Consider the following 14,905-nt stretch of genomic DNA (forward strand, 5'->3'; position numbering starts at 1 on the left):
TGATAGTGATATGAGGCTGCTATGCGGGTGCTGTGGATACGCTTAACGCTGCTGAGTGGGTGCTGAAGGTGCTGAGAGAACAGTAATGATTTCGATTGTCAGTGCTTGGGCAGCTCCTCCATCAAGGCCAGACACAGGAAGGGACTGCTAAAGTCACTGCACTTTCCTAGCATCAATGATGCCGTCTGCCGTGTGTGTGACACGTCACAAGTAACGACCAAGCACATTCCTGATAATCTGGCGCTGAGGAAGTTGCAACCGTGGATGTATTGAATCACCTTGCTGAACCCACGTGGTGACGCGAAATGAGCACGTCGATACTGATCACGAAGCAAGGAACCCACTATTGGTTGAACGCGATGACACTACCCTAGACAAAGCAAGGAACATCCACAAACTAAACATGATCCCCAACACCATGACCATACTCCAAAGTGCAACGAATTACATCACACCCTCAAAGTCTTCCAGCGACTGCTGCTTCGTCTCACCTGCGCTCTCAAAGATAGGCTGACTGGCCTTTTGCTGCAGGTCCTCCAGCGCCTGCCCGACTTCCTTCAGGACTTCATGGGCCACCGGGATCCACTCTTCGAACGTGACGATCTCGATACCCAGCTTCTTGCCACCCTCTTTGACGAAAGCCTGGCACTTCCACTCCCTCAATGGTTCGGCGTGTGGATACAGCGTCTCAAACTTAGCATCAACTCCATTCCCAAACGGCAGCTCCTCAACCCAAGCAGGCGCCTGATGTACCACGGTATCAAACCAGGTCACCTCGTTAGCATCCCAGTCCGTGCAGTTCTCTACAATCTCGGCTAAGCCCATACTCTCGAAGCCTGCGGATTCGATATGCTGCGCTTGAACAAAGTTGAGAAGGTCGAGATGTGTCCACCCAGCCTTGAAAGGAACGCGGAAGGGGATGTACTGCCATGTAGGTCCGAAGATGCGATCAGCGCTGGGAGCGCCGAGATTGCGGCCTGTGACTACTTCGCCAAAGACGACATCCTTGACGTTGAGGCGGTTGGCGAGGACGAGGGACCAGGCGGCGGTGGGGAGGGAGCCGATAGTTATGTCCTTGGGACGTGAGGAAATGTCGAATTCAAGATAGATGTCTGCCATTTTCTTGTCTTGGAGAGGAATCTGTGGCTTGAGAACGGACATCTGGGAGCCAGCGAGAAGCTGTTGCCAGTAGGGGATGCTCTTGGGAATGCTATTCAGGACGACGTGGTTTACATGCTTGGTGAAAGGTACGGTTTCGAAGACGTCCGTGCCAGCGTAAAGAGCAGAGAGTTGATCGAAGAGAAGCGGGAGGCAAATCTCGTCGTACTGGGCGTGCGAAATGCGGAACGCAAGGGTAGAGGCGCCAGTAGAGGAGGATCTGAATAGTGTGAAGCCAATGAAGGACGAACCATGTGGCTTCGGAGCTTGGATATCTTCCTTCACATAGCCGTGCGCGAAAGTGTTGATGTCCTCGCCTTCAGGAACCGCCACTTCGCTGTACGGAACTTTGAGGCTGCGGATTACAAGACCCAACGTCTTACCGCCATCAACAACGAAAACAGTGCGCAGGACCTCGTTACGAGCGACAAGCTCCTGACAGGCGGACGCAAGCTTGTTCGAGTCGATGGCTGTAGTAAACTTGATAAGTTCGTAGCGCAGCGAATAGCGCGGCAGATCTACTGTGCCTTCGACGGCAAGCTGCTGTAGAGGCCGTGTAGGATAAATGTCGACAATATCCCATTCCGGGTTCTCAAGGTAGGACACCATGCGATCTGCACTGAACAAGCCCGCATCAGCTCCTAGAGCAGCGAATGGGGCATCGACGTTCGCTTCCGGCTCGCCCGAGGAAACCTCCTCAGCCTGGGAAGCCAGCTCGGACAACGACTTGCTCTGGAAGACTTGTGCCACGCTGATGCTGAGCCCTTGTGAGCGTATATCAGACACAAGACGCATGGCGCCGATCGAGTCACCACCAAGCTCGAAGAAACTGTCATTGGGGGAGATCTCGCCCTTGGACATGCCCAAGATGCGAGCCAGCACATCCAGTAACTTATCCTCCTTTTCGTTACCGATACTCGAAGCAAGTTCTGACAAGGACTTGCTCTGGAAGATCTGGGCAACCGATATGGCCAAGCCCTGCATTCTTGCTTCAGACACGAGCCTCATGGCGCCGATAGAGTCACCACCCAGTTCAAAGAAGCTGTCGTTGGGGCTAATGTCTGTCTCTGGCATACCGAGGATACGGCTCAGAAGGCCACGAAGCTTCTCCTCGTTCGCGGAGAGTTCCTTAGCCTGGCCGTCCTCCGTGACTTGTGCTGGCAGCATGTCCACACCACTGTCAACCATGACATCCGTCGGCCTCAACTTCAATGCATCCTGCAGCTCTTCTGGATCCAGGATAGCCACATCGCCGAGCTTGCTCTCGGGGTTTCCAAGGAAAGCGGTAACGATACGGTCTAGCACAACAAGCACCCTTTCCATAGCTGCCGAGGCGATGCAGTTGGAGTCGAAGCTAGCCATGATCAAGAAGCCGTTCTCGTCGAGCGTGCAAACAAGCATGAGTGCGTAGGTATTGAACTTCAATGCTTCTCTTGCAGCTTCGGCATCATCAGCAGGCAGGAATGCATCGCCCGGCGCGTTTTCTAATGTTCTTCCTTCATTCCCGTTCTCATCTTCCTTCGGGTGGAGAACAAGACCAGTGCGCAACTCACAAGCGTGACGTGCGTCTTTGCTCAGCCGACGGATGTTCTGCAGACCGAGATGCTCGTGAGGGATCTGTTGGATAGTCTGGGTGTGCACTTGCTGCAGGAACTCGGAGATGGGGCGGTCAAGATTCAGACGCACACGCACTGGAATGGTGGTGATCATGGGGCCCTCGATCTGTTCAATAGCTTGGACAGGTGCGGAACGACCTGTGAGGGTTTCGCCAAAGACGATGTCGGAATGACCCATGTACAGTGAGGATGTCAGGGCCCATGCACCGCGGATGATGGTTGCGAGGGTTAGCTTTGAATGGGCCGATGTTGGCACTGTCACATAGTGCTCGAGCAAAGAGTTGGCTCGTGTGATGTATCCTTTGTGTGGCAGGGGGGGGAACTGATGTGGGCTTGCGCCATTCAGACGCTCCCTCCAATAGTCGTTAGCGACAGTAGGATCGAGACTGGTCAGATACTTGATGAAGTTCTTGAAAGACGCTGGACGGGATGTATCGAGGCCAACGAAAGCACGATTGATGCGATCGAAGACAAGCGGCATGGACCAGCCGTCGTACACCGCGTGGTGCATGGTGATGATGAAATGGGCTTTATCGCTGCTTCCATCGTGGACGACACCGTATCGGAAAAGTGCTTTTCCAAGGTCCATAGTCTCTTCTCGATCAAGTTCGAGATACTTCGCAAGATCTGAGCCATGGTCACGCATAAGCTGGCCGTCTTTGAGAACAACCTGGAACAGGCCACGACCGGGGACGTTCACGATGCGAGTGCGTAGGATTGGAGAGCCTTCAACGGCCTTGTCAAAAGCGTTTTTCAGACGATATGCCATATCGACAGGGAGTTCGGCGACACGCTGGGCAACGTAGGCATCGAGGAACTTGGCAGAGAGAGCCATTAAGCCTTCTTGTAGAGGTGTGCAGGGGTACACATCTTCGACCAGCGAAGCATTCAGACCACACAGCTCAGCACTTTCAACTTTAGACTTGTCGGCATCCCAGTCCTTTCCGATCATTGAAAAGGGAACGACCTCGCTCGTGTCTTCCTCGAACAGAGGTCTGGCTTTGGCAGCCATACCGGACAAGGTCGGGTTCAGCATGATATCCGGAACCGTCAGGATAAGGCCTTCTTCCCTTGCCGCGGGCACGAGCCTCATGGCCCTTAGAGAGTCACCGCCCATACTAAAGAAGTTGTCGTTAGCGCCGAAGTCCGCGTCGCCGCCTAGAATTTTCGCCCAGATAAGAATCAACTTGAGCTCCGTCTCAGTGGTGGGTTCTTTCTTCTCGGAAAGAAGAGCGTTGAAGCGTCGGAGATCCTGACGAGTGACTGAATTGCCAATCTCGCGCAGCCTCTTCCTGTCCGTTTTGCATGAGACAAGTAGGGGCATCTTCCAGAGCGGGATGTAAGCGCTCGGGACCATGTACCCCGGAAGATCGTTAAAGAGATGCTTTGTCATCCCCTGAAGAGCAGCCTGGAACTTATTGGAAAAGCTACCAAACACTTGTCCATCGAGATGGCGCATACCGCTCTTTCTCTGTTCGACCAGAAACGCAACCAGTGTTTGCTCTCCAGTGCCACCAGGCTTGATGACTTCAACAGCCAGTTGCGTATCTGCAGATAAGTGCTTCTGCATGTTGTACTCGATCTCTGCGAGCTCGATACGTTGTCCACGGAGCTTGACTTGCTGATCCTGACGACCGACGAAAATCACTTCACCATGACCATCTGGGTCGTAACGAACGAGATCACCGGTCTTGTAAAGCCTGCCCTGTCTACCAGGGAACGACTTACTCCCCTTGGTCAGGAATTTGGGGTTTTCAATGAAAACCTCCTGAGTCTTTGCCGGGTTGTTCAGGTAGCCCATGCCAACAATGGGGCCTTCTATCAGCAGCTCACCAGCTGCACCGACTGGAACGAGCTTGTTATGATCCTCCGGATCAGCAAGCCATATTGCAGCACCTGTACCGGTACCCATAGTAATGTATGGCTTAGATGCAACGTTACCGTTGATCGTAGCGCCGACTGTGCACTCGGAGGGTCCGTAGGCGTTCACAATCCTAGTCCTTTGGCCCCATGAAGCGGCATCACTTGCTGAGGTACCCTCACCCCCAAGTGCGATTGAGTCTAGGTGATCCAGGATATCCACATCCAATGTGCGAGCGACCGAGGGTGTCATACCAGCTAAGGTAACCCGCATATCTCGCATTGCACCGCTGAGGTCGTTCATTCGGCGTTCATCAGAGGGCGTGCAGAGTGTACCGCCGTGTGCAGTCGTGCAAAGCATAGAGTCGATGCAAACGTCGAAAGCATAACTGGCAAAATCGAGCACTCGAGAGTGCTGTCGGTAGCCTACGGCAGATGCTCGTGGTATCGCACCGGACGTGTACTGACCGTGCGAGATCAGGCAACCCTTGGGCAAGCCCGTGCTACCACTTGTGAATTGGATGTAGAGACGAGCTGACGGAGACACTTTCGGCAAAGTCGTTTTTGGCTGCTGTTCGGCGTATGGGCCATACACCTTCTCGAACTTGGATGCAGAAACCGGGACGATGGTGGCTGAAGGTGCAACTCGCGCAGCAAGCGAAGATTGGGTTTTCGACGCGATGAAGGTAGTAGCATTGACCTGCTGGACGACCGTTCGCAGGCGGCCTTCTGGCTGTGCCGGATCTAGTAGTGCGAAGCACGCACCTGACTTCATGATCGCTAGCACAGCGACGATTGTCCATCGACATTTCTCGAAAAGAACTGGGATGATCTGGTTCGGCGAGTCGTCGAGAGACCGCAAGATTTGTGCCAAATGCGTGGAGTAATCTTGAACTTGCTTGTAGGTCAAACTCCCATCCCACGCTTCGATTGCATTCTTCTCAGGTTGCTTCTCGGCTTGCTCTGCGATAAGTTCGTGCATGCAAGTCTGCAGATCAGGAGGTAAAGGTGAGTTCCAGTTCCAGATCTCATCGAGCTCAGACTCGGAGATGGTGAGGAAGTCTGAAATTGGGGTATCAGGTCTTCGTGAAAGGGTATCAATGATAAAAGAAAAATAATGCAGTTCAGACACAGCCTGGTGTCGTGACATTGGTGGTAGCCATTGTGAGGTCGCTTGTCTCGAACTCTTTCCAAGGTCGATCGAGACCTCAAAAGTCCACTGCGCATTCATCAGTAACTGAGCAAAAATCAATGGACTGTGTTCCATACTTCATCTTTTGTGCCATCGTTCAGGAAAATGGTAGCTCCGTCCAAACAGGCATCTTTCAGCCTCAGATCGTGGATCTTTGCAGCTAGGGTCGCGGCACTGCTGTGCTTTAGCAAGTCCAGGTCGTTGGTTGGTATACATTGGCGCTTATCTGAGCCAGCGCCTTTAATTCCCCATGAGAATCGGTGGAAGACATCTCGTTGGTATCTTTGTACTAGAACAGTCCATGCCGTAAGAAGAGCGTCAAGCACTGCATTCGGTGACTGTTCCTGAAGAATTGTCACATCCACCTCGTTGGTTTTGGTGGAATGGCCATTCATCTGAGTGTGTCCGTTGGCGTATGAACCATTCTCATCTACGTCCAAGGTGCCATTGCTGTTGATCTTGATATCAGGTTTCTCTTGCGATACCCCACCATACCGCAGGGTGTGGTCACCATCCGACAGATGCATCTTTCAGAACACAAGGAATAGGAGTCCTTCTTCTGGTCGTTGGTGTGATAGATCGTGTGGCAAGAAGATGGAGGGATGCGGGTCCTCTTGCGTCTGAGGGATTGTCCTAAACACTCCTCCGTATAGGAGGCCAAGCTTCACTGCGAGTTGGAGTGACCGAGCACTCCACCATAGCTCCCGTTCCTATGAGAGAAAAAGCTAGCCCTCCACACCTTAGACCAGGATGTAAGTCCGGTACACACGCAGCACGGCCAAGCTGTCTTGTTAGGACACCAGCCGTCCGCGTCATCTTCGTCTCCGTCAACGTGGACCCAGGATCTGTCTGGCTACGCCCTCTCGTGCCAGGCATGTCGTTTTTCTGACGTAAATGTTTAAGGTCAACGGATTGCATTCAATCAAGCTAGTTCAGTACCCCTGTTTAGCTGTAAGAAAAAAGCACGTTGTCTGGTGTGCCTTGACCCCATATTTAGCGGATCAGATAAACTTGGATTGGAGGCTTGTGTTTAGCTGCATCTGATAAGTTTATTTGAAACCATAATGATCATAGTGCAAGGAACGGAGCTGCCTATTGGGGCCACAGCAAAATGCGTGTCATGCAGCGTGACATCGGCGGGCTGCAGATCCTATTCCATCTGATAACGGCCAAAGCTCGGAGGAGTCAGATCAGCTAATGAGGAGTTTCGGGCACGATCGATCTCTGTCCGATCGACATCGAATGCACCTCTTTGGGACCTGCTGCATCGCGTCGAGGCGTGCTCGACCTAGAAGAAGGGCCGACGAAGTGGTGCTGTGCTGTATGCAAGCCATCTGCGTGCAATACCTATGCGCCAATTGTGGATTCCAACGAATGTGTTTGCGCATGTGGTAAAATGATTTTTGAGATGTAGAATACACCCCCCTGCAACCGTTGCACCCGTGCAGGCCACTGTTGCGACGGGAAATACCTTCGCTTGCAGCGGATCTGATAACCTTAGCTTCACATGCCAGGACGAGGCACAGTTACGGAAGAGGCGTTCATCGAGCAGGTCTCAATGTCTGTAGCGTAATTTTTAACTGTAGCAGATGATTAAAATGTGAGATGTGTGGGTCTGGCGCGCTAGTCCAGAGGAATCTTGATGACCTCTCGGAGTCTGCTCCACATCAATCCTGCTCTCTAATTTGGTGTTGACGAATACCAAGGATCTGAATGTCCAGTCGACCTCTCAGCTCCTATCTTCGACTTGGAGTAGCTTGGCACCTCTTAGACTTCTTGGTTCGACACACTGCTGGAGGAAGGTAAACGCTCTTAATTCTGGACAGTCCCGTACCTCATCTTGAAGCTGTCATCGCCTGTTCGCACTTGAGTCAACATCACCTGACAGCCAGCGCCAAGCAGTCATCCTGCAGTACTTCTTATAAACTCCAGACCCGAGCTTCCTAGTACGGAGTAGTGGGGGCTGGACCTCGTACCATCTTCCATTTGAGGCTTCGACCTGCGCGTGTGCAGCCTTGACTTAAGCCGAGAAACATGTCAGTACCCGTGAACTTACTCTGACTGATTCTTGTCGCCTACCAAACTTACACCGGCAATTAGTTTGATCTGTGCACTATGGGTTTCGTGGTCCTGCCTGCTCTGGTTGCAGATGTCAGCGCGGTTTACGACGTGTATTTCGCGGCTTTCAAAGACAACGCCATCACGCGGGCCCTATTCCCATCAGTTACAACGGAGGACTTGATAAACCCGGAGTCTGAGTTCCGGTACGGGACCCTGAACTGAGGCTGTTTGCAGGATATCCATCGCTAATTATACCCCAGCAAGGGACACACTGCGCACGTATTGCAGTACTGGCAAGACAGTCTTACACAATACACGTTGAAATGTGTTGATTCAGAGAATGGCAAGGTTGTTGGTATGGCGCTATGGGATGTATACATCACCCCTAGTACCTGGAAGAAGGGTGAAATTGGGTGGTTGCAAGGAAAAGAGAGAGAGCGCGCTGATGCACTGATAGGTCCGCTTTGGGACACCAGAGAAAAAATGTGGAACAACGAGCGATACCTGTATTGTCATGTTGTGGCAGTTCACCCAGACTCGCAACGCAGAGGCATCGGCGAGTTATTGGTCGATTATGGCAAAAAGATCGCACTACAAGCGCATCTACCCATCTACGTAGAAAGTTCGCAAGCCGCAGTTAAGCTGTACGAGAAGTCAGGTTTCCGCTGGCTGAAGGAACGTCCTGTCCACAAAGGAGTCGACCTTTGGCCTGGAAGGACGGACAATAACCAGGAGAATCACGACGTTCCTCTGTTCGTGTGGATTCCAGAAGGGGCAGAGAAGCTGTTGCCGGAAGCCGTAAAGCTTGCTTAAAATACTGAATGCAATGATATCGCATATCTATTAATGATACTACTCATACCAACACAACGACAAGATACTAGTCCAACATTTGATGCAGAGCATTAACACGATAGCTCTCACTCCGCTGAACGAGCTCCTCATGACGGCCTTGATCTACCACTTTACCGCCGTCCACCATGAAGATGACATCAGCCCTAGCGATTGTCCGTAGCCGATGAGCGATGGCAATGACCGTAACACCGTGGCCTTTCACAGCGCGCTCGAGACCAAGTTCGAGGGCCTTCTCGCTCTCCGCATCAAGAGCACTTGTGCTCTCGTCGAGCAGTAGCAATTTGGGTTTACGAACAAGTGCACGCGCTATCGACAGTCGCTGACGCTGTCCGCCTGAAAGCTGCGATCCATTGGCACCACATTCGGTGTCGTAGCCTTGTGGTAGCTCTGCAATAGTTCGGTGGATGTTGGCGAGCTCGCATGCCTCTTGGATATCGGCATCTGATGGTTCGTGTCCAGGTCTAGCACCAAGCGCGATGTTGAACTTGATGCTGCCCTGGAAAAGAACGTTGTTCTGGGGTACGTAAGCAATGTCATCCCGGAACGAGGTGCCATGGTGGCGCGAAATGTCGACCCCGTTGATGGAGATGCTGCCCGCGGAAGGTGAATAGAAACGCTCAAGCAGCGCAAGAACGGTACTTTTGCCTGCACCGGAAGGCCCGACAAGGGCACAAAACTGGCCAGGTTGAATGGAGAGCGACAGCGAGGTCAGTACCGGCACACCAGGACGTGCGGGGTAGGAGAACTGAACATCCTTGAAAACTACGCGAGCACCACCGCCAGGTACAGCAGGGGTAGGCGAGTCAGCGAGCGCTTCAACATCCCGCTTCTCCTTATCAATGGTATCGAGATTGAGCGACGATCTGCTAGATGCTGTACCTGATGGATCGTTCCCCAGATCCACAACTCCACAAATGCGCGAGATAGCGCCCTTGGCTTTGGAGAGCTCAGGGGCAAGGGTAAAAAGCTGACCCCACAACTGTGCCGAGAGCAGCATGGAAATGAGGACTACGAAGAAGGCAGTTTGGTCGTATCGTCCTTCGATGATGTTCTTGGAACCCCACCAGTAGGCAAAGGCGTAGATGAAGCTCCCACAAGAATTGGCAATCGCTAGCCAGACGTTAGTTTTGAAGCTCTGCTTCACCATCTCCTTGCGTGGTGCCACAAGAGACCTTCGATAGGTATGGATGATCTCTTCTTCAATCGAGAGAGCATGAACAGTACGAATGTTTGCAACAGCTTCGGTCGTGACGCCGATGGATGACGAAAACGCGCCTGCATGCTTGACTGCGAACTTTCCAATGGCGTGAAGTTGCATATATCCGGCTCCCAGTAACAAGGGAACAATGACCAGGCACACGATGGCGATTCTCCACGCAACAATGTGTGACAGGATGATAGCCGCGATGAAGTTGACAACGACCGAGAACAAAGTTCCAGCAATAGAGCCACTGAAGCCAGCCAGTGAGTTGCCGTCTTTTGTGATGTACTCTAGGAGCTGATTAGGGTTCCTGCCTTCGGACTCATGCCATTGCAAGGGTTGTTCTAGAAGAGAGCGCATCGACAAGACACGCACTTTGTAGATGAGGCGCTCTGAGATGAGTCCGAAGGTCGCCCAGCTTGTGAAGTTGGCAAAGAATGATACACAGGCGACCATGAACCACATGCCCGCGAGCAGCGCTCCTTGAGATCTGATATAGTCTGACGGGTTGCAAGGCGACATGACGCCCATGACGTTTCCAAACAAAAGTCCGGACGCGGAGTACTGACCACCAACAATCAAAGCGCCCAGGAAGGCCAACAGAAGCAGCAGCAGGTACGGCCGAACCAGAGGTCCCATAGTCCTCGAAATCGACTTCGCGACTATCTCTCCGTTTGCTCCCTTCAACGGCTCTGGCTTTTCGGCTGGACTTGAGGGCAGCGCATCTGTATCGTTGACGGCTGACGCTGAATGCTTGTTTTTGATTAGTTCGATTTCATCATCGTCAAGACTTGTTCTTGAGCTTGATGCACCGTCATCCGTGGGTTTTACGGTTTGCAAGCGTATCATGTCAGCGTACGAGCCATTCAGTGTCAAAAGCTCGTCGTGAGTGCCTTCTTCGATGATATCGCCTTTCTTCATGACGATAATTTTCGATGCGTTTCGAATGGTAGAGAGACGATGAGCGATAGAGATCACAGTTCTACCCTTGGATGCCTTGTCAATAGCAGCCTGGATGCGCTGTTCACTGGCAGAGTCGAGTGCTGCAGTAGCTTCGTCGAGGATAAGTATCCTAGGGTCGCGAACGAGAGCACGGGCAAGAGCAACTCGCTGCTTCTGGCCACCACTTACCAGGCTTCCGCTCGAACCGACAAGCGTAGCAAGACCAAACTCCAAGCGATCGATAAAGACAGCCACATCAGCTAGCCCTGCCGCGTGCTGCACGAGCCGGAGAATCTCAACTACGTCAGGTCCAGCTTTCTCTACTACCTTTGTAAGATCTTCGCCTTCTCTAACTTCCTTGGTAAGATTGGCCAGTGCGTTGCTGAGGAGAACAGTTTCTAGGTGGGAGTGAGCTGGCGAGTTGACGAGACCTAGCGCAATGTTTTCCAAGATTGATCGATCAAGAAGAGACGGTTCCTGGGGAACAAGGCTGATGAATCCTCTTAGTGATTTTATGTTGATGTCCTTGATGTTGCGGTTGTCAAGAAGAACATCCCCAGCCAATGGGTCGTAGAAGCGGCTGATGAGACTGGCAATCGTCGATTTACCACTGCCAGACAACCCGACAATTGCAGTAAGCTTACCAGCCTCGCAGTTGATTGAGATGCCGTTCAATACAGGATGGTCGGGTCTAGAAGGATATGTGAATTCGACATTACGGAACGTGAGTTTGCCGTCTACCACAGAAGGCTTTTCAGCAGATGTCGAAGTGTTGTCAATCGTAGGTTGCGTTTCGATATCCTTGCGAAGACGGTCGAAAGCGCTAATAGCACCAGTAAATAGAGGAAGCATAGGTGCAATCTGGCTCAAAACAATGGCGCCTAGGTCGGTCAGTGAGAGGCTCGAGGTATTGGAAAATGTACTAACCATCGAGAAGGATGAAAGTCACTGTGTAGATCTCTCCAATCGTGTCGTTGCCCCTGCCGTCGACAGTATCCGCGATTCTCTTGCTACCCTGCCAGTAACCAAGTGCACTGGATGAGTAAGCGATAAAGTAGAGCAATCCAGCCATTACAGCTGCAGCTACAGCCTTCCGGATACCGGCATGACGAGCATTTCCTAGATGGTCTCGGAACTTCTTCTCAAGCCTCTCATTAGCGCCAAGTGCGTGAACAAGACCAATGTTGCTCAATGCCTCGGAAGCAAGGGCACTGGCGGATCCAAAGTATCCTCCAACACTGACTGTGTATTTGCCCACGTAATGGCCGCCGACGACTGCCATGAGAAGGAACGCCGGGATCAAGGAAACGAGCATCCCTGTGAGCTCGGCGTTCTTGATGAAACCAACGATGTATGCTGTTACACAGAACGAGAGACAAGTCAGAGCAACACCGACCTTCTCGCCCGTACCACCCTCGATCGCCGAGATGTCGCCATTGAGACGGGAAGACACTTCCCCAGACTGGAGATTGTCGAAGAAGGCAAGATCTTGTCGTAAGAGGTTCCTCAGGTACCGGTCTCGAATGCGTTGCGCTAGCCGTTGTGATGCTATATTCCAGCAGACAAGATGAATATAAATACAAGCGAAGCTTGCAATGCCGATATATACAAGAAGGAGAACCTTTTGATCGATAGACGACTGGTCCCCAGCACCGCCTGCACCGGCCTGGTTGCTGCAGGTTGCATCGTTGATGTCATCAACGAGTTGACCAAAAATAATACCAACAAGTGGGAATGGGACGCCGGCTGCAATCGCAAAGGTAGCTCCAGCAAAGATGAGGAGCTTGTCAAGCCAGGTAGGGTTTGCGTAGAAGAGGAGCTGAAAGAAGCCAAGATATGGCGCGAAGGATGGCTTCTTGATCGCCATCGTGCCTGCGATACCAGGTCGAATTCTGGTGATGGAAGCTCACTCGACGTCGCGAAGTGATGAGGTTTTCCAGGAAGACCTGCAGGATGGGTACAAGGGAGCTGTGCCCCATCCAAGACGCGATGGCCGGGATCGACATAGTGCGTGGATCCTGTGCATAACGTCAAAAGGCATAGCCTCACGTGAAAGCATTGCACAAAGGGAGGGGTGTTGGGCCCGCCGCGGGTGGCGCTAAATGGTGGAGAGGGCAGACGTGTCGCTCCAAGCGATGCCGGACGGAAATTGAACAAGGTTAATCAGATTGGGCCAAGGATCAGATAAAAAATTTGCTAAATTATGTAACGATGGCCCCACCCTGCACCTTCCCAATCAAACAGCTGTCTAAATCCTCGCCTGCACCACGAGCCCACTCCGTGTCTCTGACGCCGGTGACGACAGTGCACTCACTAGTTCCCCGGCCCGCAGCGAGATATCCTTTGCCAAGGAGCGACCACCCTCTGAATTTCCGGACATCAACCACATACGAGCGTCAGCAACGGCGCCTCGCTTGAACTGAACCTCTTCGAAGCTCTCGCCTAGCTGATGGCAGCCGAGTACAAGCGAGTTGAGGCTTTGCAGAAGTCCACTGCTTGAGAAAGGAGCTGCTGCAGTATCCCTGATGATGATATTGGCCTTGGAGCATGGCTCAGAAGCATCTTTGCCAAAAGCGAGACGGAGGGCGTATTCGCCCTTGCTGGCCACCTGTTTCTCGTAGGCCCGCATATAGATGGTCTGAATGAGTTCGGACGAGTCTGTAACTTGTTTCCGGTCGCAGGTCGGCTTGGACCAGATCGAGCACAGTCGTGGCTGCGGTGGCTCTTGTTCACCGAGCACCTTCAGCGGAGCAAGCTCGTCATTCTCCGTCACGACTGTGATGTTGCCAAGGCGAGGGCATGACAGCAAGTCGTCTAGGATCTCGATCGTCTGCGAACTGGAGCCGACAATAGCAACGTTCAGTCGTGGCTCGTAAAGTTGACGCAGCTCTTCCCTTCGCGACAGATAATCGGCCATGGGCATAATTCGCTGACCAGCAAGGAAATTGATGGTCGTCAGCGCCTCTGGTTTCGCACTGCTGTGCTTTCCTGGCGTGGGAACGGCAATGTTCCTCGTTCTGAGCAAGTATGTCTTGCCGTTTCCGTCCTTCACCGCAAGCTTCCAGCTTCTTACCATGTTGTCTTCGGTCTCTGAAGCTACGCCCACAACCTCGCTGCCATATCGAACTTGATCCGCGAACTGTTCAGCGCACCACTTCAAGTAGTCTTCGAACTCATCGCGCAGAGGATTCAAGCGGTCGGAGTTTGCGAATTCGACCAGGCGGTTGCGGGCAAGCAGGTAGCAGGCGTAGCTGAACGCCGATCTTGGGTTACGAAGGGTTGCGAGGTCGTAAAGGAACGGACCCTCCATGCGTGACCTGGGCAAATGAGACCCAGAATGCCATGAGAACGAAGGCTTGCGCTCAATGAACAGCACCTTAGAACCGGTGCGCGCTTCCCGGTTGGCAATGGCAGTTGCTAGCTGAGCTGGGCCGAACCCAACACAAACGAGATCATAAAGAGCTGGAGAAGACGAACTGGAGGTGTTGTCCAGTTGCCTGGGTTGTTGCTGAGTGGCTGACATGATGACGTCTCGAGATGTTGTTCTGAGCCGAGATCTTGGAGTTGCACTGGGCCCTGAGTTGATGTAAGAAAAATGTGCTTCAGGAGGCAGCAGTCGGCTCGCAAGATTGATGGTACGATCGCTACAACTCGAGATCCGAATATTGCATGAGCTTGCGCACTGGCCTAACAGACAAGCTGTACCAGCAAGCTGCTTCACTGACAAAATGTCACCAATTTTCTAGCGTCGGTGTTCAAGTGTCCAGGGTCGGTGCATATGCCAAGTAACGTGGAGCTGCATCTGGACTACAGTTTAGCACCCGCATTGGCGTGTTTTTGACCATCCATTCGGAGCTTTCCATCGCGCCGGGGCCTTGGTCCACGTACCGGCAACTCAAGAACTGGTAAAATACACGACTAATACTGCGTATTGATGTCAGCCAGGTATGGTTTAACTCTCTTCCAAACCTCGGCTTCTGTGGATTGTTACTCTTACTGTCTTCACACCTCAAGCTGTGG

At 52.4% G+C, this 14,905-nt stretch overlaps 4 protein-coding genes across 4 annotated transcripts; 1 reads left to right on the forward strand and 3 right to left on the reverse strand.

Annotated features, from left to right (window-relative positions):
• Positions 1-444: 444 nt before the first annotated feature.
• Positions 445-6,353, reverse strand: EKO05_0005860 (Non-ribosomal peptide synthetase; the record flags this gene model as incomplete). Its single annotated transcript, XM_038939946.1, has 2 exons — positions 445-5,853; positions 5,904-6,353. The coding sequence occupies 2 exons, from the start codon at positions 6,351-6,353 to the stop codon at positions 445-447; spliced, it is 5,859 nt and encodes a 1,952-aa protein (XP_038798876.1).
• Positions 6,354-7,941: 1,588 nt separating this feature from the next.
• On the forward strand, positions 7,942-8,700 carry EKO05_0005861 (uncharacterized protein; the record flags this gene model as incomplete). The annotated part of the gene is made up of 2 exons (XM_038939956.1): positions 7,942-8,090; positions 8,148-8,700. The coding sequence occupies 2 exons, from the start codon at positions 7,942-7,944 to the stop codon at positions 8,698-8,700; spliced, it is 702 nt and encodes a 233-aa protein (XP_038798877.1).
• Positions 8,701-8,767: 67 nt separating this feature from the next.
• Positions 8,768-12,752, reverse strand: EKO05_0005862 (uncharacterized protein; the record flags this gene model as incomplete). The annotated part of the gene is made up of 2 exons (XM_038939599.1): positions 8,768-11,766; positions 11,813-12,752. 2 exons carry the CDS (start codon positions 12,750-12,752, stop codon positions 8,768-8,770), a joined length of 3,939 nt encoding a protein of 1,312 aa, XP_038798878.1.
• A 381-nt stretch (positions 12,753-13,133) lies between these two features.
• On the reverse strand, positions 13,134-14,408 carry EKO05_0005863 (Taxifolin 8-monooxygenase; the record flags this gene model as incomplete). The annotated part of the gene is made up of 1 exon (XM_038945855.1): positions 13,134-14,408. One exon carries the CDS (start codon positions 14,406-14,408, stop codon positions 13,134-13,136), a length of 1,275 nt encoding a protein of 424 aa, XP_038798879.1.
• Between the last annotated feature and the right edge of the window lie 497 nt (positions 14,409-14,905).

Source organism: Ascochyta rabiei, chromosome 9, assembly GCF_004011695.2.
Source record: "Ascochyta rabiei chromosome 9, complete sequence".
In the NCBI taxonomy this organism is placed as follows: Eukaryota; Fungi; Ascomycota; class Dothideomycetes; order Pleosporales; family Didymellaceae; genus Ascochyta; species Ascochyta rabiei.